The sequence below is a fragment of the Capricornis sumatraensis genome, chromosome 7 (assembly GCF_032405125.1).
Source record: "Capricornis sumatraensis isolate serow.1 chromosome 7, serow.2, whole genome shotgun sequence".
In the NCBI taxonomy this organism is placed as follows: domain Eukaryota; kingdom Metazoa; phylum Chordata; class Mammalia; order Artiodactyla; family Bovidae; genus Capricornis; species Capricornis sumatraensis.
The window spans coordinates 62901915-62928659 of record NC_091075.1 but is presented as its reverse complement, the minus strand read 5'-3'; the positions used below and the strand labels follow the sequence as shown (position 1 = coordinate 62928659).

The window sequence follows — 26745 nt, the reverse complement described above, 5'->3', positions numbered from 1 at the left end:
CTCTGCTAACCAGCAAGAGAACCTGTTAAAACTTTGTCATCTCTGGCGGTTTCTTTAATATGTCAGCGAACTCTTTAAAAGCGGCAGTGATTCCCATGCAGACCTCCTTGCACACGTAATGGTGAAAATACCTGCAGTCATTCTGTGGATTAAGCATGTGGTCTTCCTTTAAGTTGGACGTGGCCGCTGAGGCAGCAGACACAGAGCATGTGTGGGTCTTGCCGTGACAGACGCCTTCCTCTGCATCCTCCCTTGGCCCCGCCCTGCCAATGCTGAGCCGCTTCCATGTCTGCTGATCTATCTCTGTCACTGGTCCAAAGTGCACGAACTTTTGCCTAGGGCTGCTGGAAGCTTTCTTATAGGCCCTTGCCTTGCGGCTGGCAAAGTCATCCCGGATGGCAGTTTCCGCTTTAATTTCTGGTGAAGGCTCAGGGGCACATGTGTGCTCCACATCTCCATCCCTAGTCAGAACCAGAAATAAGTTCCAAAGGTTTCTAAGGTGAGTACAGATCAAGGAAGAGTTTTTAAAATATAGTGGATGTATGAAAAATACTTGGATGGCTAAAGCAGAATTGCTTTTGCAGTAATCAATCAAATGAAGAAATGATCATCACCTTGCCTGGGTAAATAGTGCTTTTCTACAGCTTTTAAAATATCACTTCCAATGTCATTAATGACAGCATAAGAAAATCTTAGGTACAATGAAATCATTAAAATGATTTAAAAGTCAAGTTTAAATTCCTTACAAATAAACAAGCCTATTGAAATAAGCATTCACAATAAGTCGGTTGAATTAAAAAGGATGTTTCCTTGTAATTTTTAGTATTAACAAATTTTAACTCATGCAAAATATGCTGTCTTTTGAGAGGTATTTCTTTTTTTCTGGCCATGAAAATAAAGAGTGATAGAAGGATAAGTGTTTGATTTGCTCAAAGTTAAATGAAACCATGACACACCTCGTCTTTTCTGACACTTTCAGTCTCTCCCACGTCTCCAGGTCGGCTTCTGTTATACTGGCAACCGTGATAAAGCTTGGGGCCTCGCGGTGAGGGCCAAGCCTGCCCTGAATTCTCCGCTGGGCCAGGTCATCCTTGTAAAGATCCGGCACCTTCCTGAGTCCCTCTTTCGCAGGTTCACTCTCCTGGGCCCGCACAATACAGGTCACCCTTGACTTCACCTCTTCTGTCTGGCCCTGGTTTCTGTTAATTTGGTCCAGGCCCCCACATCATCAGAAAAATCAGGTTCCAGGAAGAGGAGCGGATAAACAGAATGTCAAGCACAGAAATTCAGAGGCTGAGCACAGAACGGAGTGATGGAATAGATGGAAGCACCTTTCCTCTCTCAAAAATATGGAATCAATTGTAGCCTGGATTACTGTGCTACCCTTTGGACACTGTAACGAGACAGAGTTTTCCACCAGATAACAGTCTCTAGCTTAGTTTAAGAAGAGAAGCCAGGGTTCACCATAAGAATATTAGAGATGGGAATGAGATTTCAGTTTGACAGTAATGAAGCCCAATTCCCACACTATTCAAGTTACTATAATGAATTCAAGTTTTCTGACTGAATCCCTGAGCCCTCTTGGAATGTCTTTTATTGCAGCAGTAAAATGTTAGTAACAAACTCTGCATGATCCAAATTCTAGGATTAGCGTGGAGATAGCTGGAACATGGCTCACATATTAAACATCTCAACCATAAACCTTCGTACGTATGCCAGAAAGTATGATTAGGTCAATGCTTAACAGAAAGGTTCAATGTTCAAACTCAGTCTCTGACTTCTAACAGCATTCATTAGGTCTGGTTAATGAACACTTGACGAACAGAGAGGGTATCCTTTCTGCCTGTATCCACAGGGGCAATACCCATTTGTTTCTTATGTCAATAACTGTTCACCTTTATTAATAATCAATCTGACACTTTCTCTTTTTTATATACAGAGATGTTTTAATCAGCTATTTCTTTAAGCTTTCTGGCAAATTTTGTTTTATTTTTTAACTTTTTTGGCCGCAGGGCAAGGTATGTGGGATCTTAATTCCCCAATCAGGGATCGAACCTGCATCCCCTGCATGGGAAGGTAGATTCTTAACCACTGTACCATGAGAGAAGTGGCCTGATATTTTCAATTGTTCCCATAAGAAATGAACATTAAATGGCTAATGTTGACATTATAATTTAAACTAAAACTGTGGCATCTATGTGAATAAACATTCCATCACATTAAAAGTTTCTAACTAAATAGAGATAGAAGTTTTTAAAAATGTACATAAATAGGGCTAATTCATTTTTTTCCAAACTAAATCACCTGGATGAGTTGGTGTATTTACAGAGTCTATGCAAATAGGAAGTCTATAGAATTTTCTATTCGTTTTCAGTTTGGGGAAGGGGAAGGAAGGGCATAGCAAAAAGCCACCAGGGGGCTCTCTCTCTCTTTTTTTTTTTTCCAACAGTTCTTTGAAGCTTTCTAGGAGACCTAACCAGTCCATTCTGAAGGAGATCAGCCCTGGGATTTCTTTGGAAAGAATGATGCTAAAGCTGAAGCTCCAGTACTTTGGCCACCTCATGCGAAGAGTTGACTCACTGGAAAAGACTGATGCTGGGAGGGATTGGGGGCAGGAGGAGAAGGGGACGACAGAGGATGAGATGGCTGGATGGCATCACCGACTCGATGGACATGAGTTTGAGTGAACTCTGGGAGTTGGTGATGGACAGGGAGGCCTGGCGTGCTGCTATTCATGGGGTCGCAAAGAGTCAGACACGACTGAGTGACTGAACTGAGAGAGATCATGGGCTGTGTCCCCAGACGCAGGTGACAACAGACAAATGGGGCCGGAAATATCAGGAATTAAAGCTGCATGCAGGAGAAAGGAAAAAAGGGAGGTACAAAAGCTACTCCCTTTCCTAACTCAAATTGCTGATCCCCATCAATATGTCTTGATGCTGCTCAGTTATCCAGAAGTTTTTGTTTCACTGGCAGCAACTAGTCCCTCCCACAAGGCCCTCTGAGAATGGTGTGTTACAAGCCGTGCCAACAAGAACTGCAAGAGCCTCTGTCACCAAGAGCCTCCTGAAGCTAGAATGTGACCTATAAAAACTGTGTCAGGTCTTCTATGCTCTAATCCCTGTTTATGTCCAGAGATCTTTCATGTGTTTTGCATCTGGTGCTTCCTAAAGAAAAAACTACAGTACAGTGGAGAACATGAACTACTCCACTGATCTCAATGACTCTGCCCAAAGAACCACTTTAATTGTGTAAAATATTGAGATATTTATACTCTTCGTTCAACAGATAATAAACCTCTTAAGTGATAGGCGGAAATATGGCAATTAAATAATAAAGATGTGACCTTTGATTTTGATATAAAGGAAAAGAATGATGAACTCTGCCCATAGAAATTAAGCAGGCTGAAGACTTGACTGATTTCATATTCCTCTTGGGATAAAAATCACTGGTCAAATCCATGTCATTAAATTTTCCTTAATTAAGAAGATGGAAGAAAAGCTGGGACAAGGAAACTCACTTAAAAATAATTTCCATGACAGAATGAATACAAGTGTGTTATATATCTGAGGACTTTTTTTTTTAATGAGAAGTCTCCATCATCAGATGTCTAGGTGATCACGTTGCTGTGAGGGAAGAAACAGCAAGCCTCATTTTTTTTCCCCTTCCAATATCTGAAAGACACTAATAAGATAGAAGGGTTCATGGCTAAGGGATAGCTGTGATTTCTGCCTGCTGAAGGATGGAGCAGCCTGAGAGGTGGCTGTTCCCGCCCCATGTCACAGAACGCCACACCATGTGTGGGGTGGATACAGCACAGCTGCACACTTGGGCTCTAAGTTTATTCGGTGAATTCAGCCCTGTTTTGGACATGGTCATTCTGCTCCCCGCCATGTGAACTTAGAAGAGATCAGCTATCTGGAATTCCACTTCAAAATAAACCACCATTACTGATTACATGTAATCAAGGCAGGAAATAGAGGAACGGGGGCCAGGGTAGGGGCTATAATTCAAATCACCTTCACCTAATTATATTCTCTCTTTCTTTCACATACACACGCACACAGAGTGCACACCTTTTATGCTCTAGAGCTTTCTTTACTGAGACTCCCTTTGAGTGTTGTTTGCTGCCGTCTGATTTCTCTGCCTCTTTTTTTCGGTAAGGCCCGTAGAGGAGTTGGTTCAGTGGCACTATTGGCTTTGTCTGGTTCATCCTTGCTCTCCTGGCAGCAAAGTCATCTTTCTCAAGATCAGGCAGTCGACATGCAACTTCATCTTCTGATTCTGAATCTCTGCCGTGTTGGTGGACCAGGAAAGGGTTTTCTTTACGAAGGATAATATTTCGAACAGCTTCTTTCTCATCATTTAATTGCTTTTGACTGATAGAGCAAAATTAAATGGAACTCTACATGTGATCAGACCAAAACAGTTTTTAAATCCCCACTGTCAGGCAGACAACTGTCTTGTTAGTGAAAGGTCTTCTCAATATCGTTAGTCCAGATGACATCTTTTACTACTTTAATCCAGCGTTGCAGAGAGTTAGGGTGGGTTTCAAAAGCTGGAATTTAGCCAGCTACTAGCAATACTAAACATTCATTTAACTTGCAGCGCCCTATCAGCATAAGAAAGACAAGTTCCTAAATGGCTCTGAAAGTGACAAATCCAAATTCTTTCATGAAATTGAGAAAAATACAAAACATTTAAAAAATATTTTTATGACTTTGTGGGGTTTTTTTGTTGTTGTTGCTGGTTTTCTTTCTTTCTTTTTTTTTTTTTTTGGCTGTTCTGCACAGCTTGTGGGATCTTAGTTTCCTGACCGGGGGTCAAATCCACACCCCTCGCATTGGAAGCACACAGTTTAGCCACTGGACCACTAGAGAAATCCCAAGAAGCATTTTTGTGTTATGTTTTTTTCTTTAGCACATTAGTAATGCACCCAATAGGTACTCAATTTCTTTTGACTGACAGGGCAAAAATTTGAGCCACCAAGAAACTGATCTGGAGGAATGCTAATGAATGCAGCTATGTGGCAGCACACCTAGGATGTGCACAAAGATTGCAGAGTGTAAGGATAATCTTCCTGCAAAGCTGAGCTAACCTGGAACATCTGGGATAGTCTATGACCATTTATAGAATGGACTCAGGCACAAAAGCTTATCTTGCCCTGCTCCCTCCCACCAGCAATCCTTTCTTCCGGCTTTTACCCCCACTATTCTCTACCTTTCAGCTCTTCTTTGTCATATGCTAGATGTCAAGTAAATTGTGTTAAGGCATTCTGTCAAAATGTTTGCTTAGGACTATTTTCATTTTCAAAGAAATCTTGAAGGTCCCGAACTTTAAATTCTTGGAGAAATATAGTTTGATGGTGGACTATTAGGACTTTTTATGCTTTTTGCTTTTGTCGGCACAGTTGATGGTGCCTTTCTGATATTTAGACAAACTCCTTCCTGTACTCATAAGATCAGCCTTGCTTCTAAATCATAATAAAATATTAAAACTTAAAAAATGATTTATTATCTTTTCAGTTCATAGAGATGGTAAGTAAATGAAACATCTTGATCTCTAAAGGAAGTTCACCTACTTTGTATTCAATTTCTGAGAGAGGATTAAGAGTAAATTTTTCATGCTCATGGGACAGGTCAATTCAAAAATGAAGACAGGAAGAATTAGGTTGGCTAAGAGCAAGGAAGGAGAAGGCAATGGCAACCCGCTCCAGTACTCTAGCCTGGAAAATCTCATGGACGGAGGGGCCTGGTGGGCTGCAGTCCATGGGGTCTCGAAGAGTCGGACATGACTGAGCGACTTCAATTTCACTTTTCACTTTCATGCATTGGAGAAGGAAATGGCAACCCACTCCAGTGTTTTGCCTGGAGAGTCCCAGGGACGGGGGAGCCTGGTGGGCTGCCGTCTATGGGGTCACACAGAGTCGGACAGGACTGAAGTGACTCAGCAGCAGCAGCAGCAGCAAGAGCAAGGAAATACTGTCTACACTGGGCGACCGGGTGGCCCACTGTCTGCTGCAGAGGAGGCCATCAGCTTAAGGTGACAGTAGGCCCTCACTCCACCTGATTTCTGGAAAATCAAAATCAAAATCTGGGCCATCTCTAATCATGCCCAGAAAACTCTTTCTCCCTGCTGACCACTGTTCTCAATAAAATTTTAAGTCATGAAATTTAGAGGTGATGGGTGATGCTCCTTGAATAAATTTATTCTTTAAAAAAGTTTTTTAATTGAAATATAGTTGATTTACAATGTTGTGTTTCAGGTGTATAGCAAAGAGATACAGTTATATATACATATTGTATATATATACATATATATACACACATGTTTTATATATTAATATATATACTTTTTAAGCTCCTTTTCCATTAAAAGTACTATATTGAGTATCATTCCCTGTGCTATACAGTAGGTCCTTATTGTCTATCTATTTAGTAATGTGTGTCTATTAATCCCAAACTCCTAATCTATCCTTCCCTCTCTTTTCTATTTGGTAACTATAAGTTTGTTTTCTATGTCTGTGAGTTTCTGTTTTGTAAATGAGTTCATTTTATCATTTTTTAGATTCCACATATGCATGATATCATATGATATCACATATTTCTCTTTCTCTGTATGACTTGCTTCACTTAGTATGATAATCTCTAGGTCCATCCATGTTGCTGCAACTTAAATTTATTTCTTAATATATGAAATACTACCCTTTGAGCACCCCTGCTCTTCATCTCCCGCCTGGCCCCTCTTGGACTGTGTCGACTCTCTTCCCTGCCTCTCTAGCCAACAAGTCTGGCAAGAACCAACTGGCATTGGCTGACTGTGGCCATAAAGAATGGTCAGTGGGAAATGAGAGGCCACTGAATCAATCTCTTTGAAAACTCATTATTTAAAAAGCACAGTGATGATGATAAAGAGGGTGGTTCATTATTATGGAGCACCCACCATGGGCTAGAATTCTTTCTAGTGTTAATTCATTTAACTCTAATACTAGCCTTGTAATGGTAGTGGGATTAGCACCCCCATTTTATAGAAGGGAAACTGAGATTACGAGAAGAAATTTGCCCAAGGTCAAAGCGCCATTGCTTAAGTTACAATTCAAACCCAGGCAGTTTGGCTCCACAGGTCCTGTTCTTAACCACTCTACTATTCATTAAACCAAAGATATCTTTAGCAACAGTTTTGAAAATGGAGCATCATGTAAAAAATAAAGCATTATCATTACTATGGGAGTAGGAGACAGAGAAGTATTTTGGTTACTAAATAAAAGGATCCTGTGAGTTGTGCTCAGAATGGAGTTCTGATTGGCATTGCTAGTTGCAGATGGCAAGCTCAGCCAGGATTGACAATAGAATGCTAACTAATCATACCTTACAGTGCTTGCACAGCGCTTTACAGTTTACAAAGCCCTTTCAAACTCATTATCTCATCTCATCCAGAGCAGACTCTGAGCTTGAATCTCTCAAGTCCAAAAGCAATAGTCCTTCTATTTTCTGACCAGAGTCCTGGGCTTACAATCTCTTCCAACTCAGGCAGAACTTTATGGGATAAAACATATGCATTTATGCAAACAGCCATGCCAGTTTGAGCAAGGAGAATCTACTGCCTTATGCATCATGTGAATCCAGCTAGGCTACAAATTCCCTGGGGTGTTTCTTTTTAGGCTAAATGCCCAGTGTGGCAGGACTCATTTCAAATGATCTCAGGTTAGATATGCAGGCTTAAAAAGAGGGGGTGAATAAAGCTTTCCATATCATTGGCCACTTAAAGCCACTCCCTGCCCACTTGAAAAATGATCATAATGACATTCTGCTAATTGCTTGAATCCTGTAAATTCAGAGCTTCAAGGCAGACTCAGAAAGAGAAAAAATTTAATGATATAAATTCTGGGTTGGCACTGTTGGCTATGAAGTAATAAATAATGTATATAAGGCAAATATGAAAGCTTATGCTCACAGGTATCTAGTTAGCAAAATATTTAAATGACTTTTTATAATGTGCCCTTTTCTTCTGAAGGTCAGTTTATTATAAACCTTCAGTATACTCTACTTTGTTTTTTAATAATTCTAATAGCTATGAAGAGCTAGTATATTCCAGATTAATTAACATTCAAGACAACCCTGTAAGATTGGAATTATGATGACCACTTTGCAGAGGGGAATGTTGAAGTTTCCAGCTATGGTCATCTGAATGTAGGTAAAGTAAGTACATTTAAGTGGCAGACTTTGGCTATCTAGCTTGATATTCATGGGGGAGGTTTGGCACTATTTTTTTGGAGTTATTCATAGATGAGTTGTGTTGAAGAAGAGGTTCCTCAGTGGACCCAGCTCATTGCTTTACTTAGGAGGAATACAGTCCAATGTGACATGAGAAATATCAAGCCTTGCCTCCAACCTGGCAACTCTGTCCTAAAACAAGTAAGGCTATCTTTGTAGGAGAGATTGTGGGCTCTGAGCAGGTGAGGGGGAAGAAAAGCCCTTGTCTCAAAGCTTCTGAGGCTTATATATTTCAAAGTGAGCGAGATAATGATTTCAACTGAGGAAGAGCTGGCATTTTCTTTCACTCCCTTTTACTTGACAGTGCACAAGCAATCAGCTCAGACTAGCAGTCAGTTTGTTCTATTGAAAGAAACCGAGCTCTCCAGAAAAGCCTGTTAGGCCTCCTGGGAATGTCATGGGCAATACCAGAGACCTCCCTGGTTCACGCAGTGCCCAACCAGGGCAGCTACATCCAGAGTCACAGAGGTTCACACACATCCTGTGTCTGCCTGGTCCCTGATCCCCCGGATCTGTTCGGCAACAGTCAGTGACACACCAGGCATCTGGTAAGGAGGAATACGTGTCTGGCACTTAGCTGCATCTGCTCTTCCTCCAAAGACTTCTAAAATGTCTATTGTTCCTTGGAGGGCTTTTCCCCCTCTCTGTGATTAATTACTATGTGCCTGAGAAGATCCACAGACTAGTAGAAAAGACTGAGTGCTGAAACATATGAAAACAATTAGAAAAGAAGTCCAATCACGTGAAACCTATAATTCAGTTCAAAAACAAGTTTACTTCTCCAATGGGAAACACCAAGTCGGAGAATTCAAATCTCCATGGCATTTTAATTCAGGGGAAGTGAATCTTGGTTCTTATTTTATCCTCTTAAACACAGAAATCTCAGCTTCTCTGGCAGAGTCTCATATTTGGGGGGTAATTAAGCTAACTACATCATAAACTAAAATCATGAACATGGAAGGAAAAGTAGTTTATGCATTTCTGACTTCAATGGCAGACATATTTAATAAGAAAGACCTACTCTGTCCCATGGTGCTAAGATACCTCCTAACATATTCTTTGACAGGAAGCCTGGGACTTCTCGACTAGAAAACTCATGCACTTTTGCTCGTTTTTATATGGTATTAAAAATAATTCAAGGAGGTGTTTGAGGATACTTGTGACACAACCACCAAAAACTGGTCTACAAAAGTCAGGCCTTCCTCTCGTTTACATGCCCCCTTCTTCGCCTGTACCTCATTCTCTCCCCATCTCTGCAAACACAGACTTTCTCAGCTCAGAAATAGGCACAAGAAGTATCTGGTGCCTCTTGTTGGGTTCCAAGACGTGGTGGCCAGAATGCATTTGGATTGCAAAGACAGGAGACTGAAGGTAAAATGCCTTAAGAGACATCGGCATATTGAAATGTTTCATAGTCTTTTTTTTTCCAGACACCAAGAATCCTTTCCTTCGTCATGATATGCATTTCATTCCAGTTAAGCTACTTTCTGCCACATTAAAAGCAGGATCCAAAATGTGGATAAATTTAGGATGGCCATTGACTCTACTGTGGGCTGCAAAAAGTAAGTGACAAAGACACAGACAGGGCAGGCTGGTGGCATGGTATATATAAAACTTTTATGAGAGCTAGCAGCTGAAAAATCTATCTAACAAATGAATTCTGGGTGTTTGGAGCAGCTGTGTTGTGTTGCTATTGGGAACATTCTCTGGGAATATGCATGATTTTCCTGAACTCCATTTTAAATGCTAAGTCAGTAGCTCTACAGTATGACATTAACTGACATCTGCAGACATTAACTGACCTGCAAATTTCTGCTTAATAGAGCTAACTTGGATAAAATGTGGAAAAAATAAGCCAGATCCCAGGAACATGGACAGGAGCAAAAATTATCACACAAGTATACTATTATTCTTCAATTTTAGAATTCATGGTTGTAGACTATGATTCTAGGTCTGTGCACAGGATGGGAGCTGTCATAAAAGACTGCACTGTTTTATCAGAAAATAAACTTCCATTTACTGAAGAGGCATAGGACACTCATGGAACCCCCAGCCTTTGCTCACTCTCTTCTCTTCTCCACGTCACCATGATTCCAGGGTGTGCCGAGTTCTCTCCCAATCTCTGCCCACTTGTCTCCCCTTGCTTTATGGATACTCTAAAGATGACATGTCGATGGGACCTCAAAGAGTTGGACATGCCCCAGCGACTGAACAACAACAGTAACTACAAGGATGACATGGGGAGGTTCCTCAGGATGTAAAAATAGAACTAGATCTAGCAATCCCATTTCTGGGTATATATCCAGAAGAACTCAAACCAGGATTCCCAAAGGGATCTGAGCACTCCCGCATCATTATTCATAATATGCAAGATGTGGGAACACCCTGAGTGTCTATCAGGAGATGAATAAGGGTAAGGCTGTATACATGCATATAACAGAATATTATTAAGCCTTAAACAAGAATTAAATTTTGTAATATGTGACAACATGGATGAACTTCGAGGACATTAAGTGAAATAAGCCAGTCATAGAAAGAAAAAAATGGCATGATTCCACTTACATGAAGTAGTTAAAATGGTCAAATACAGAGAATCAAAGAATGGCATCCTAGGGATAGAGGGAGGGTGAAATAGGGATTGCTAATCAATAGGCATAAAGTTTCAGTTAAGCAGGCTGAATACATTCTAGGAATGTGGTGTACAACGTTGTACCTATAGTTAACAACTTTGTATTGGGCAGTTAAAGATTTGTTCAGAGTGTAGATCTCATGCCAAGCATTGTCACCACAATAAAACATTGTTTTTTTAAAGCACAAAAGCAAAAGATATGAGGGACTTTATAGGGAAAAAACCAACCCGAGTAGCCAATACACATGTTGTGACAGTCAACAGCATTAGTAATCATGGAAAAAACCCAATTTTTTAAAAATGAGATTTTAAAACTCAAACATTGGCAATTTTTGAAAATAACAAGAAAAATAATAAAAAAGATGATGGTGTCTTTGGTAACTTTCAGTTACAGACTTTGCAGATATGATAAAAATGAAGGTATGTGTATGAAGGAATTACGATTAAAGCATTTTTTAAAAAAATAAATTCACTCTCTTCTCTGTATCATGTATTACTTATTTCCACAGTGCCCTAGGCTTGAAGACAGAAGCAGGAAAAGCTGAAAACCGGTAAGAGGATATACTCCATTTTGATATTCTCAGCACCTAGCCGCCTGGTCTTTGATATACATAGATGCTCAAATGATGCTGAAACAGCATGTGTCTCAAAAGGTCTCTGAACTGCAATTTAAAGAATATCTGGATTTATTTCTAAGATGTTATGACATTACCCTTTATAATTTTAGAAACCCCGAGAGTTTCTTGTAGCACAAACAGTTTTATGTCAGAGTTTTCTAGAAGCACATACACATTTAGGACAGATATGTTTATCTGTGGGATACCGCAGACAGGAAGAATTATATCCTTGGTGTTTTATCAATACAAAGCTACTCTAAGATTAAATCCATATAAGCCAGTGCTGGAATTTTCAGTGAAGACCTAGACCACAGCATAACCACACATGGAGTTGTACAGACGGATGGAAAACGTTCTGTCAAATGTGTGGGAGGCAGCAGGGATGCGGTGGTCAGAGAACGTCTGAAAGTAGCCACCAGGTCAGCAGTAACTGGCTCAGAGGCTGTTAAGTAACTTACTTTCACTGATGCTCAGTTATTCTGCTTGAAAAAAACGGGCATATCACCTACCTTTCAGGATTCAATGAAAGAGCAAGCGGCAAAGGAATTTCAATTGTCAAACTGTTATGAGTTACAATTTGTCCATTAAATTTTGGTCTCACTATCATTTGTTAGGATCTTCGTGGCTATTACATGACAGAAATTAATCAGCTTCTCCAAACACTAAGTGAAACTATACAACTATACTTCTCTGTGACTTCAGCTGCTGGAGGTCTCCATCTCTCACGTAACTCGAGGCCACCAGGACTGTATACTAGTGCCTTTGTGACAGTTAAGAGAAGTAATTACTCCATCCTTCGTTTCTGAATCAACAAATTTTAGAAATGAGTCAAATAAACCTAATCGTACTTGCTACTCCCTTGGGACAAAGAAAGTAAGTGGATTTTTGTCAGCCAGCCACTCTTTCTAAAGACAGTGCTTTCTATGCCAAAGGAACTACTTTCTAGTGATGTGTGAAGGAAGATAAGAGCCATTTAGGAGTAGTGTGAAAATTAACAAGCCATAAACAATTGAAAAATAAGATGTTATTGTCAGATATATCCTGTAGCCCACAAGTGACTGACCACACATACTTGACCAGGACAAGGTCTACTCAAGCAGCACGAAGCTCACTCTTTACCTCCATTTAAAATAACCAAAAATTCAGCAGAGACAGGCCTGAAGGCAAAGACGATTAGCTATTTCTATTTGCTCCAAGTAGGAAATAATGATGCAACGGGTAAAGCAGGAAGTGGGAAAATAAGATGGAAACTCCACCGCATCAGACAGATTCCAAAGCCCCAGGCATGCACAAAGCCAGCCAGGCCAGTCTTTGGCCTGCACAGCTAACCTGGCAAAGCGCTGTGCTGCTGGCATGACCTTGATTCCGGCTTGCTCCAGCCTTCTGCGCTTTTGCATTTCAGCAGCAGCTTTCTCTTCAGACTTGGGAGCTGGTGCCACCACAGCCCCCTCTGCAGGAGGCTGCTCCTTCCCACAACTGGTGGGTAGTTCTGACCCACCGTCAGGAGGCTTCCCACTGGTGTCCATTGGGCTGACGGGGTCCTCTTCACAAGGAGACCCCACTTCACTTTCCTCTTCCTCTATTGTCTCAGGATAGCTAGTGAGTTGGACAACATAATTGACCAAACTAACACGCTAGGCTGGGGAGCAGATCATAGATCAGCTCCTGGTCATTTGGATATTACTTCCATAATATTGCAATTCATAGTAATGCAATACTATTCTGGTAATGTGAAGAAAATTAAATGTAGCCATTTGTTAATTAACACAACGCATCATAATCTCTACACTGATTGAAAGCTATTTCAAACTTGATAGGCAAAAACCTTTTCTGCCAGAAAGGCAAAATTCATGTTTTGTTCAATAACTACAACTTTTAATAAAATGTTTACTCAATGGAAAATCATAGATAATAAAGGTAGACTATAAGAAATAACCAAGCAATGATCAGGATGGTTTTGCTAAAAGGATTAGATTAGACTATAAGTTTCTTTTATTAGACTGTAAAGTTCTTGAAGGCAAAGACTCTATCTTACCTTCTATTGGGTCCCCAAAGCCTAAAAGATCTACTACCTAGCACGTGGTACATGCTCTATAAATACATTCTTACTGAATAAATGAATGAAGAAATACAAAAACATAATCAGAGATTAGGGGAAAGACTGCTTGCTTCCCTAAAGAGATGAGAAGTCCAATGCTTCTTCCATTTCATTATGACTTTGTTTCTACCTATGACTCAAGCATGTTCATGCATGCCTTACATAATGCTTGAGCTTAAGTCCAGATACACTTCAGTGTAGATAAAAGGTCTTATTGTACCCGATCTAACAGGACTGGGAGTCAGACAGTCTCCCGAGAAGGATATGGATGACAGATCTGTTCTCAATGTCCTGATGATAGAGCTGGTTTCAAAAATCTACTCATTAGCCCAGTGTTGGTTGAATACCTACTGTGTGCCAGGCACAGTTGTAGGTGCCTTCCTGAAGCTTCTATCCTATTGTGACGATCACTCTCTGAAGGTCTGTTCTTCCCACCTCCATCTGTAATCTCACATCAATGGTCTGCAGCGGCTCTTGGGGCTCATTCATATCTAGGGGCCGTAGTTCCTATATCACAAGCCAGGATAGGAGCAGCACAGCCCAGGTCTTACCTGAAGGGCCTCTCCCCACCCAGGGGGGAGGTGGCGGTACTCCAGCTCTTCCGATATTCCTCTCGCTCCACCTTCTTCTTTCTCAGAGGTGCAGGGACGTAGGCTGTCTGGTTGCTCTTGTTGGGGAGGTACTGGTTAAAAGGCACTGCTGATTTCGGCTCACCGTGGGACGTCCGCCTCGCAGACATGTCATCCTTCTTCACATCAGGCAGCTTCCGATGGGGCAGGTCGGATTCAGAGTCGCTCCCCCTCCCTGGGGAGAGAGGACGGGTGCTGAGAGAGTGTGCCGGGCTAGCAATAATATTCCAAATGGCAAGTATATGGTATGGGGGATATGGTTAAATCTATGGGTTCCAGGGATTACTTCCTTTAATTATTCACTTAATGAATCTAAAGTATCGGTCAAAGTTAGTCCACTCTGGGAAAAGCTCTCAATTCTAATCAGGAAAGAAAAAAAAGTCAAAATTAAAAAAAAAAAAAAGTAAGCTTAGCTGTGTCTGAGAGTTACAATTAACAACACATTTGCAATAGGACTATACACCTGCTCAGATTCTGCAAGTCTCAGAAGAAAAAATAAATTTATGGAGTTTTTACACAGCACCTGTTTTTGCATGTCTTACTCTGCACTAGATATTCTGACAAATAAGAATTATAAAAGATTTATAATCCTTTGTCTTTGAGGTATCTTTAACCAATTCATGAAACACCTGGAGAATATTAGTTATAATCAAGGAGCACAAACATATAAGAACTATAGGAATTCAGAAAAATGGTCAGTATGGATTATACCAAGAGTTTGCCTTCCAGGAAATGGCTTGAGTTATAATTAATGCATATTTCTCTATATCAGAGCCCTTCCTGGTACCCAGAGCTGGAGGTAGTTTTTTCCTGTGAACACTATGGCCTGATGATCTATTTTTCTTCTGGTTCTTTATACTTCCTATTTTGTATTTTGAGAACAGGGCTTTGTACCCTTCACAGTACTTATCACACGGTCTTTGCACACAGTGGATATACTCAAACAATCACAGGAATCAATGAATTAGTCTAGCTTAAAAAGCGTTCTATACAACACAAAGGAATTCAACGTTACCAACATCAGTCTTTCACTGGGCAGTATCCAAATTATACTGTATCCTTGTTTCCTGAGTCTCATCTCATCAGATTTCTAACATCCATTAGAGTGAAACTGTCATTAAAACACGCATCACTGTGACAGGCAGCCACCATCTGAATGCTGGTTGAAAACTCTTAATCAGTGAGTGCCTTATAAAAAGGTCCTTCAACTTCACTGACAGCAAACAGAAATTGACCTCTTTACACTTGTGAAAAGAACCTTAAACTGAAAGTCGAGAGATGTGGCAGCCTAGCGAAGTGTGTAGTGCAGGTGGTTAAGTCAGATCCACTTCATACTGAGCTCTGCCGCTCACTAGCTATGTTACTTTGGCACTGGTCACCACTACTCCAAGCCTCAGTTTTCCAGTCTATAATATAGTGAGGATAATAGTATTACCTACTTTGTAGCACTGTTGGGAGGATCAGATACGTGTGAAACTACTGGTACAGTACTTGCTCCTGCGTTAAGTGCTTAACAATCACTGACTACTCTTTATGCTATAATAGTTCTGGATCTATCACTGATGAGCTGTGGGCTCCCCGGCTTGTCTCTAATACACCTGCTCATCCTTTTCTGTAAAAATAGGAATGAAATAACTTGTCCTAGAGATTAAATGATTTAATGGCTTTTACAAAACGGTAAAAGTTAAAAGCATTGACCATAAACAAGTTGTTCATTGTTGCAGATGAAATGTTCAGTTTATGAATTATTCATGTCACTGGCTTTCAGCCTCCCTTCTGGAGTTTTGACCACTTCATGACTTGTTGGTTTTTGATTCATAACTTAGTTCCCTTCTCACCCCAAGTCTTTTATCACGGATATCTGTCTCAGTATCATAATAAAATACTCAGAGCCCTCGGTGAATTGGTTTATAACAAACACTAATACTACCTTACCTTGCCAAGCACTTGGATTGTTTCCCTATTTGATATTTTCCCCATGATACAGAGGTGAAAACAGAGACTCAAAGAGACCCAAAGGGCCCCTTTTCCAAGGCTGGTAAGTAACAGCTCAAGACTCCAATTTCTGTTCTCCAGATTCCAGCCCAACAAAGACCCCTGGTTGCTGGAAGGAGAGAAACACAGCCTTGGGGAAAGGCAGGATCAGAGTTTGATAAAAGGATGTCATCATCATCACATGCACTATTGCAGTTTTCTGACTTTGGGCACAATGCCCTCTGCTTAAAGCACCCTGACGAGGGGAACACCTGGACTTGGCTGAATAAATGAAGGAAAGAAAATGATTCTTCAATCAACTATGAAGGGCTAGCATGGAATAGAGCTGTCTCTGTTCACTCGGTTCTAAAACCCTACAATCTATGAAACTTATTTTGGTACAATATCTAAAAACATATTACCTATAATACACTGAGAGTCTCAAAATAGGGTGTTTAACACATGAACAGATCACCTTCCCCCTCTCTCCAATTACTCTTTGATAAATGTCTTCAACAGACACTTCAAAAAGAGTTAATTTACAAATGCCCAGAGGCAAAGTGACTTCGCTGAAAGCAGTGTAACCTTCTGGACTTGGAGACCAGGGTATAATTTCAGCTCCATCATCGCCTAGCCGTGTGACTGGGGAATTTAAGCCCTCTGTTCCTCAGGGTCCTCATTGGAAATAAGGTGATAATACGGCTCTCATCAGTTGTTGTGAGGATTACCTGAGATGTAAAGCACCCAAGTGTTAGAACTCTTCTTATCTCAGGCCAAGATTTCAAAAGATTTTGACTTAATCCTGAAAAGATGAAAATGTACTCGGGTCGCTTCTCCATCTATGCCCAACAGTGCACATGACCACAATGACTTCCTTTTATCAAAGTCTGATCCTTCCTTTCCCCTGGGACTACACTTCTCTCCCTTCCAACAGCTAGGAGTCTTTCTTTGTTTTAATCCATGTTTACCACATATGGGCTTCCTTAGTGGCTCAGTTGGTAAAGAATCTGCCTGCTATGCAGGAGACCTGGGTTCGATCCCTTGGTAGGGACGATCCAATGGAGAAGGAAATGGCAACCCACTCTACTCTTGCCTAGAGAATTCCATGGACAGAGGAGCCGGACAGGGATTGCCAAGAGTCAGACACAACTGAGCGACTAACTTTCACTTTTACTTTACCATATATACCACCAACCCTTTGCCTTTTCATCTTCCTCCAGTACTTTAATTTCTCTCATTCCTTATGTCTCTCCCTTAACTAACCTTTTATATAACAGATAAGAATATTCATTTAACAAAATGCATTATGTTTATAAAGCATGTTCTTAATTTTAAAAGCACCCGAGTGGAAGATTTTGTATTTCCTCTCCAGTGGAGCTTGCCTCAGAAGGCATGTCAGTGAAAGCGAGGGAGGAACTGGGTACCTGTCAAGCAAGACAGAGTGGCTGAATTGACCCTGGTGACCCACAGTTTCCTTACCAGGTGGCTCTTGTGTCCAACCCATAGAATCACGGCACCTCTTATGTGTGTGGCTCTTGACTGTCCCTACTGAATGGGTCTGTGGGCCTCAGTAATAATAAAATGAACACTCTCTCTACCCAATATGGAGCTGGAAAATTTCATGGTAAGACTTTCCTTAGTTGATTATGAGTCATAGGAAGTAAATTTTCAAGAATTTTAAAAAAAGTTCTTCTAAATTTGAAAGTGTTTAATAGCACTAGCAATCTTCTTGATTACATCACTTAAAAAATATACCATAAACTCTAATGAAATACAACATCAATTTGGATAAAATTATACCACACTTTAAAAGGCAGATAAAAAGTGTTGTTTTTCTTTAAAACCTCATTAGGTCTTGATTAGTTTACAAGAATATGAGCCTGAAGGTATCAGGCTGATTGGTGAAATCTGTGTGTTAAGATGCTCTTTCACGGATGGTGTTTTGTGAAGTTCAATTTCATGTTTTTCTCTACATGGGAAAAACTGTTATGAAAAGACTCTGGCTTATCAATCTTAATTGCTGCAAATGAAATTATGCCTCAGCACATATTAGTACAATATTAGTAATTACCATCTCAAATCCCTTCAAGATGTGGCCCATTATAAACTCTGAATCCCTCGAAGCTGGAGACAGAATAAATAAAGGATCCACATTACCAGTTATTAAAAACCAGGATGAGACAATAATAATTCTTTAAAAAATCAAAATAATATGGATGCAATAGTTTAGTTATGATTTGTTTCATAAAAGCAAATCTCCCTTTCAGTTATGTTAAAATTCAATTAGACCATGCAGTTGGTATTGTAACTTCTAATACTGTGGGTGGGACTTAAGATGTCACGTAAAATTGTAGAAATGTTTTTCAAGCAGTTCACAATGCACCATGGAATTCTTTAGGAGTCACATACGATATGGCCCTGAGGCTAATCTATTTGCTGGCAAGTTGACGTACTAAACAAAAGCATTAGTTCAGTCATGCTAGAATTTGAAAAATCTATTAACCAAACAGAAAGAAGTGTGAGTAAATTAAGCTTTAGGGTATAAGCTTTGGACTCATACTTCTCGAGGCTAACATCGTCACGCTACTTACAATGATTTGGGGCACTTACAATGTTAGGATGGTTTCTTAACCTAAGATTCATCTGTAAAATATGGCTAAGGAGTGTTTCATAGCCCTGTGAGAGAATTAACTCACATACTGGATATCTCATAACCTGTGCTAAGGATTAAATGAGATACCAGAGGTTGAGTAATGAACTCAGGACCTGGGCATATTGAATACCCAAGTATTTTGGTGACATAGAATTTTATAACTGGAAGAGGTTTTTTAGCTAAAAATAAAATTTTCATCTCAGACAGAAGACTTAAAGTCTCTAGAAATATTAGCTTTAATCAGAAGCTAATTATTTCCTTTTCTAGTAAAAAGAAATAGACACAAATAAAAGAATTCCCCTGAGAGTCTTTCTCCAAGTTTATACATGCAGAACCAAGCTATCTTCCCTTCTTATTAATAAAAGCACAAAGGCACAAGATAAGTAAGGTAAACAGCTTCTGAAAAAATATGCATTAAATTTACATCAGGTTGCATGACCATATATTTTTGTAAAGAAAAATGATCATTCCTTTCAGGTGATATAAAATCCAGGAGATTTAAATCAAACCCAGCCTCTGAAGAAACAAGCAGTCTGGGTTGTGTTCAATACATTAAGGACCACCTGCATCGCTCTAGTCAACGGTCAGTTACCATAAGCATCTAATATTGGCAAAACCATGCCAATTAAAGTTTCACAGTCCCAAGCTTCAGAGCTGTCATAAGTGTGTGTAGTGTGTTTCCAGTTTGCTGGAAGTTGATCCATTTTCACTTATACAGTGTGGTACTCACTCAAGCATTTCCCTTCCTCGTACCTGGAACATATAAACCTCCAGCACACTTTATGAGCTAATGGTCTGTACAGCATCTTGATTCACTGAGACCCAGGGAGGAATGATGTAACACATTTTCCAACAGAAGATATGCTCACTGAGGCAATGTTCAAACCAACTGCTGGCAAAGGCAACCCAAATTCTAAGGACCACCAAAAAAACAACATTAAGAGATTTTTTTTTTTTCCTACCAGTTTAGAGTTACCGCAAGGTAGGTATGGAGTCCGCCTTCCCAGTGCCAATCTCTCAGCTGGGAACAAGGCAGCTCTTGTTACTGTTTGATTCTAAGAAGTGCAGTTTATTAAGGCTCCAACCTACCATCACTGCTTCCCCTGAGGACTACATCTGGCGAAGGAGTCTGCCGGGAACGGGAGCCAAAGGAATCCAAGCTGTCGAAGGAATCATCTCTGCCGTGTCGAGGGGGAGAGAGGGAGTCGCTGCGCTCGGAGTCCCAGCAGTCGATGTAGCCACTGTCTCGAATACTACGTTTGGGGCTCTCAATATCATCAGTCTCCTGTTCAAGAAGAAAACAAAAGGATTACAGACATTACTGCAACAGACATAGAGCCTATGAATATCAGGAAAATCAGTCCCCAGCGGTCTCCAAAAAAATCCTACATATAGAATCACTGTGGAAAGGCTACAGCAAGCAGTTATCACATTGATTATCATCTGCAAGTCAACATTTCATTCTTCAATCCTTCCCTGCTACAACTTTCTCAATCAGAAAATCACACATATTTAAAAACAAAAAATCCCTAGGCATCTTGCAGTCCACAATGTTTAAAAAAAATTCGAGAAATTAAGAGTAAAAGATCATCAAGTTTGGATTCACAAGAATACAATAAAAGATGAAAAGAAAAATGAAAAACAAAAGCCTTAACCTTGACCCGTCTTTCAGGATCCATAACTGCATGTCTGTTCCGGGACCCAGCCCCTAGTTTAGCCGCACAACTGCTTCTGTTTATGCTGTCTGGCTAAGGCACACAGCATTTGTTTTTGCAGCAGAATCAGTTTCATAAAATCCTGGAGCAGTATGCTCCATCTTCTGCTACCTTGAAGGGAAATTCCTGCTCTGAAAGGGAGCTGTCTTTTCTGGGGCAAAAAGTTTAAAAAAAAAAAAAAAAAGCAGTGAAAAATATGCAAAATGCTTTTCCTGATGCTTCAGAAGAATCCAGGCATGCTCTCACTCTCGGCCAGCTCTTGGCGCTGGGGGAGCTGAAAGCACTTGTGGCTGACCCACATGTTCAGAGCAGTGAAAACAATGGCTGTCTTTGACAGCCTGTGATTATAAATTCTTTCCAGCGCAAGCAGCACATACTAAAACACTGAAACTCCAGCAGAAGAAAGGTCAGTCAAAGCCATCCTCACCCTCATATTATAATAAAAGCCTTGTTCCCGCCAGTGTCTTAGCATTAATTACTAGAGTCCAAGCTGACGAAAACAGAAATAACTCCAGTCACTCAAAGATAAACCTCAGTTTAATCTCTCCCAGACTGTTGCTTAAAATCAGGGCTGTGAATGACATCCACAAAGACTGGAATGTCCCACTGCAGATTTCCTGGGATGCTCAGGCAGGTCCCCTCCACATTCCCCATAGAAAGGAAAAAAACAAATATACTCCATGTTAGCAATTTCTTAACACTGTCTACACTGACTTATATGCCCGCCACAGCCAGTGTCTTTGTAGGAACTGCGTCCAGCAGCTTCCATCAGTTATAACCTCTGACTCTGACTTTAGTTAGATCCTCTGACTCTCCCCAGTAGAGGGCCCTCTGGGGGGACAGAGTGGCCATTATTCACAAGGCACACACAGATCTCACATCAGGACTCAGAGTGAGCGAGAGGGGAAGGGAAGTGTGGAGAGGGGCACCCTGTAGCTGCCACACTGAGGGCCTGAATATGGCCTGGGTGAGTTCAGCTGACATGACCCTCTGGAGGGAGGCAGAAATTCCAGTTATGGAAATGAAGGTAGCTTACTTGTAGGTCAAAAGTTAACCAGGACTTGTACAAAAGCCAGGCCTGACTTTTAGCAGGAAAAGGAAGAACTCATGACTAACTGAAAATTATATATCTAAATTGGATATGGTTTTGCATTTAATTTCTTTGGAAATGCAAGTAATTATCTTGGTTTATTTATCCACTGAGAACAGGCCAAATGGCTAATGTTATTGAACACTTACTCTGTGCTTGATGCTTTTTGTAGGCTCTGTTATTCAATCCACACAACCTACTCCCCAGTGATGTGGTTGGGGTTGTCCCCATTTTATAGAAAAGAATCAGAGAGTTTGAGTAACTTGACTGAGGTCACGCAGTAATCAGCCAAGCTGTGATTCTGACAAAGGACTCTGTCTCCAACTACCAAATGGCAAAAGCTGACAACATCTGATGAACTTCAGTATAGTGACAGCTGTCGTCATCAGCATCACCTCTTCCAACTGCTGCATACTTACAGCCTGCTTACGCTTGCATGCTAAATCACTTCAGTCGTATCTGACTCTCTGCAACCCTATAGACTACAGACCACCAGACCCTCTGTGCAGGGGATTCTCTCAGCAAGAATACTGGAGTGGGTTGCCGTGCCCTTCTCCAGGGGATCTTCCCAACCCAGGGATCGAACCTGTGTCTCTTATGTCCCCTGCATTGGCAGGCAGGTCTTTACCACTAGTGCCATCTGGGAAGACCCATGCTTATACAGGATGATGCTAACCTGGATGGTGCCCCGTCACTAAATGCTGTTTATGCCTAGATTCCCAACCTATACCTGCTGCAAGAAAGAAACAGTTTAGAGTAGGTTAAAAGCATGGTCTTGGAAGCTCAGCTGACAGTTTAAATCCTGGCTCCACCCCTTGTTAGCTGTCTGACCTTGGGCTAATTATTTGACCTTGGCCAATTTCAGTTTTCTCATCAGTAAAATGGAGCAAATAATATTTATCTCATAGGGTTGCCGGGAGGGTTAAATGTATTACTACATGGAAAGCATTCAGAAAAATGCCTGATGCTTAAGTGCTCAAAAAATGTTAGCTATGCATTCATTTGGCATGTAAAAGTCAATATATAAATCATACAAAATTTATAAGTGCAGTTAAGTACATAATCTTATATAAACACTGATATTCTTCTATCTCCTTCTCCATTTATATCCCATAACTAGATTCCTTGGGCCCAATTTCCCATCAGGGAGGGCAAACACTTAGGAAGCCCACATCTAGAAATGACACAATTTCACAAGCTGCTTGGTACAGCATTACAAAACTGGATTTTCAAGAAAATAGTATCAGATTTTATTTTCTTGGGCTCCAAAATCACTGTGGGCAGTGACTGCAACCATGAAATTAAAAGACACTTGATCTTTAAGAAAGCTATGACAAACCTAGACAGTGTATTAAAAAAGGAGACATCACATTGCCGACCAAGATCCGTATAGTCAAAGCTATGGTTTTTCCAGTAGTCATGTGTGGATGTGAGAGCTGGAGCATACAAGAGGCTGAGCGCCGAAGAACTGACGCTTTCAAACTGTGGTGCTGGAGAATACTCTTGAGAGTCCCTTGGACTGCAAGGAGATCAAACCAGTCAATTCCAAAGGAAATCACCCTGAATATTCATTGGAAGGACTGATGCTAAACCTGAAGCTCCAATCCTTTGGCTACCTGATGCGAAGAGCTGACTCATTGGAAAAGATTCTGATGCTGGGAAAGACTGAGGGCAGGAGGAGAAGGGGGCTACAGAGGATGAGATGGTTAGATAGCATCACTGACTCAATGGACATATTTTGAGCAAACTTTGGGAGACAGTGGAGGACAGAGAAGCCTGGCATGCTGCAGTGCCTAGAATCACAAAGAGTTGGACATGGCTTAGTTACTGAACAACAACAAGTATCAGGAAACCTTCCCCAGATACCCAAATGTCTCCCCTACCCTACCCTACAAACCACAGGAGAAAAGAAAGGAAAAAAACCGTGAAAGTCAACATGCTTCTTGGAGCTTCAGCTGCTTTCTCACAGGTAGTTATGAAGAAGAAAAATAGAAAGGCCATTCTGCTTATGACTTCACAGAAAGCCAAGAATAAAACCCTGGATCAAGTGAGAGCTGGAAGCTGAATGGCAGCTTGACAAATGTAAACCAGGCCACCTGCGGCCATCCCTGGCCGTAGAAACCTAAGGGTGAAGCAAGAGATCGGAAACAAAGATGTGGATGTTAGCAGGATGAACAATTTTATTGGATTCCATCAAGTCACTCAAAGACAAGCTTTGCGAGAGGGGTTAGAAGATATGAACAACACAAAGGCCTGCAGTCTAAATGCTCCTTTCTCCACGTCTATTATGTTGTCTGTGCTTCCCATCTAGTTGCCCAGTAACTGCATCCTGTCTTCTGCAGAGAGCAGTCCAAGGAGAGGGGATAAGACTTAAGGCTCTCCAGTGTGCTGTCAGTTGTTCCAGTAAAAGTGTGTTAATGAATGGGGTGGGAACTACTAGCTTCCACAATATTTTTGGATTATTTCTCTCATCTGTCCTCTTCTTATCTTCCTTTGTCAGAGATAATGAGAACCAGCTAGGGTTGGTGAATGACTTACTCTTTCTGAGAAACTCCAGACACTTCTGTTTTACTACTCACCATTTTCTGCTTCTTTTGATTTATAAGGTGGTTAAATTCTATTCTGGAGTGTTTTAAGTTCTACTTTTTCAGCCTGATGAGCTGTCTCCACCCACCACGCTCTGGTTGGGAAGTTATTCATTCCACAGATACTGACCAAGCATCTTCTATGTGCCAAGCATTGTCTCAGTTCTGGGGACATAATGTTATGTAAATTCGAGAAACACCCTGTCCATCTTGGGCCCTACACTCTAGCACAGAAGAAAAAAGCAAACAGAAACACCAATAAATGAAGACAAAGTTGGACTGTATGTATCATGAAAAAATAAAGCAGATTAAGGGAAGAGAAGTTGATGGTGACTGTTATCTAGGGCGAGGTCTTGTATTTGTTGGCTTATCCAGCTCCTCCCTCTGTCCTCATGTTCTGCTAATAACCCTCACCATCTGAAACAGGAGTAGTTTAGGCCAATCATGGTATACCTTGCTCCTGGTCACACTGACTAGCTCAGAAATAGAACCCACACTGGGCCAGAGTACACCCCAGGAATTTTCAACCAGGGCCAGGGAGGAGAATTCCTTGCCTTTCTGGGCAAGGAGCTAGAAGCAGAGAATTCTGTTTTTGGCCATAGTCTCTGCTATGGCAGAATGTCTACCTATAGGAGGAGAAGATGAATTCAAAGACAGACAAGAAGAGATGAGAGAAAGAATCTAAAATGTCAACATAGTTCCAGACCCTGAGATCTCTAGGGTCACCCTCATCCCCTCGGTTCTTCCTTTAATCTCACTATTCTTGTAGTAACTTTCCTTGGTTTAGCTTAGCATCCCCTCCTTTGGAAGACCTTCTCTGACATATCCAGGCCCAGTGAAAGGCCATTATCACCATGCCTTCAGAGACCTTTACTGTCTAACGCAATAGCAACCTACTATGAACACCTAGTATGTGTCAGACACTTATGTTAAGGGCTCCACATGTATTAAGTGCACTAAAGAACAAGTTGTACCATAGTTAATCATTTTTTGCACATTTCTCCTACTAGAAAAAAAATTAATATGAAATAAATTTCATGAATATGAATTAAATGAATATGAAATAAATAGCCTTTGTGAATGGAGAAGGCAATGACACCCCACTCCAGTACTCTTGCCAGGAAAATCCCATGGATGGAGGAGCCTGGTGGGCTGCAGTCCATGGGGTCACTAAGAGTCGGACACAACTGAGCGACTTCACTTTCACTTTTCACTTTCATACACTGGAGAAGGAAATGGCAACCCACTCCAGTGTTAAGAATCCCAGGGACAGGGGAGCCTGGTGAGCTGCCTTCTATGGGGTCGAACAGAGTCAGACACGACTGAAGTGACTTAGCAGGAGCAGCAGCAGCCTTTGTAAAAGAAAAGCTTTAAATTTCAAATTTACTTCGGCTTGAGTATGTGCAGTATGTCTCTCAGTATCTGTTTTCCAGTTCTCTTCCAGTGAAAATGCCCATAATCTGCTTTTTATTTTTTAGTGGGAGGCAGGACATGGTAATTCTATTCATTCATTGCCTGTGCTGGATCTTTGTTGCTGCGTGAGCTTTTCTCTAGTTGTGGTGAGCAGGGGCTACTCCCCAGTTGCCATGCACAGGCTTCTCATCGCAGTGGCTTCTCTTGTTGTGGAGCATGGCTCTAGGGCATGCGGGCTTCAGTAGCTGTGACATGTAGGCTCAGTAGTTGTAACTCCCAGGCTCCGCAACATGTGGGATTTTCCCAGATCAGGGATCAAGCCCATGTCTTCTGCATTGGCAGGCAAATTCTTTACCACTGAGTCCACATGCAGTTTTTAGATGAAATAAAATCTACTTTCTTCAAGTCTTTCCTTGCAGCTAGAAACAGATACGTGACCAAGTTTAAGTCAACAGGACGTGAGCAGAAGTGTAGTGCATGACTTCCCAGAAGTGTCTTGAAAGTAAGGCACAGAGCTTTCTTCTTCTCATCCCTGATTTCTCTTGGTTAAGAGGAGGACGTGAAGGCTAAAGCTTGCGTGGCTACCTTGGATCAAAAGGCTATGAGTTGAGGATCATGGAGTAAAAAGACAGTAGGCCCCAGTTGGTCACAGAACCTCCACACCAGTCCTGGACAGCTCATGTCCAGATCTTACTTATGCGAGTTTGACATAAAACTCTATTTAATCTAAGCCATTGGTAGAGTTTTCTGCATTTACCAGCCAAACTCAACCCTAATTGATAAAATGAGATAATACACAAAATGAGACAATACACACTATTGTTGTTTAGTCGCTAAGTCGTATTCAACTCTTTGCGATCCCATGGACTGCAGCATACCAGGCTTTCCCGTCCTTCACTATCTCCCAGAGTTTTCTCAAACTCATGTCCATGGACTCAGTGATGCTATCTAACCATCTCACCCTCTGTAGCCCCCTTCTCCTCCTGCCCTCAGTTTTCCCAGCATCAGGATCTTTTCCAGTGAGTCAGTTCTTCACATCAGGTGGCCAAAGGATTGGAGCCTCAGGTTT

At 41.1% G+C, this 26745-nt stretch overlaps 1 protein-coding gene across 7 annotated transcripts in view; it reads right to left on the bottom strand.

Annotated features, from left to right (window-relative positions):
• Window positions 1-26745, bottom strand: part of LIMCH1 (LIM and calponin homology domains 1) — a 355643-nt gene that overhangs the window by 65945 nt on the left and 262953 nt on the right. For 5 of the 7 annotated variants that reach the window (XM_068975304.1, XM_068975299.1, XM_068975301.1 and 2 more), the window contains exons 1-3: window positions 20529-20552; window positions 19963-20158; window positions 14169-14421 (exon numbers count right to left, since the gene is read on the bottom strand). In XM_068975304.1, the coding sequence (XP_068831405.1) occupies window positions 14169-14421; window positions 19963-20158; window positions 20529-20552 (473 nt within the window). Of the gene's footprint in view, window positions 1-14168; window positions 14422-19962; window positions 20159-20528; window positions 20553-26745 lie in introns of those variants that run through there. The other 2 variants (XM_068975297.1, XM_068975298.1) reach the window with 1 other exon arrangement.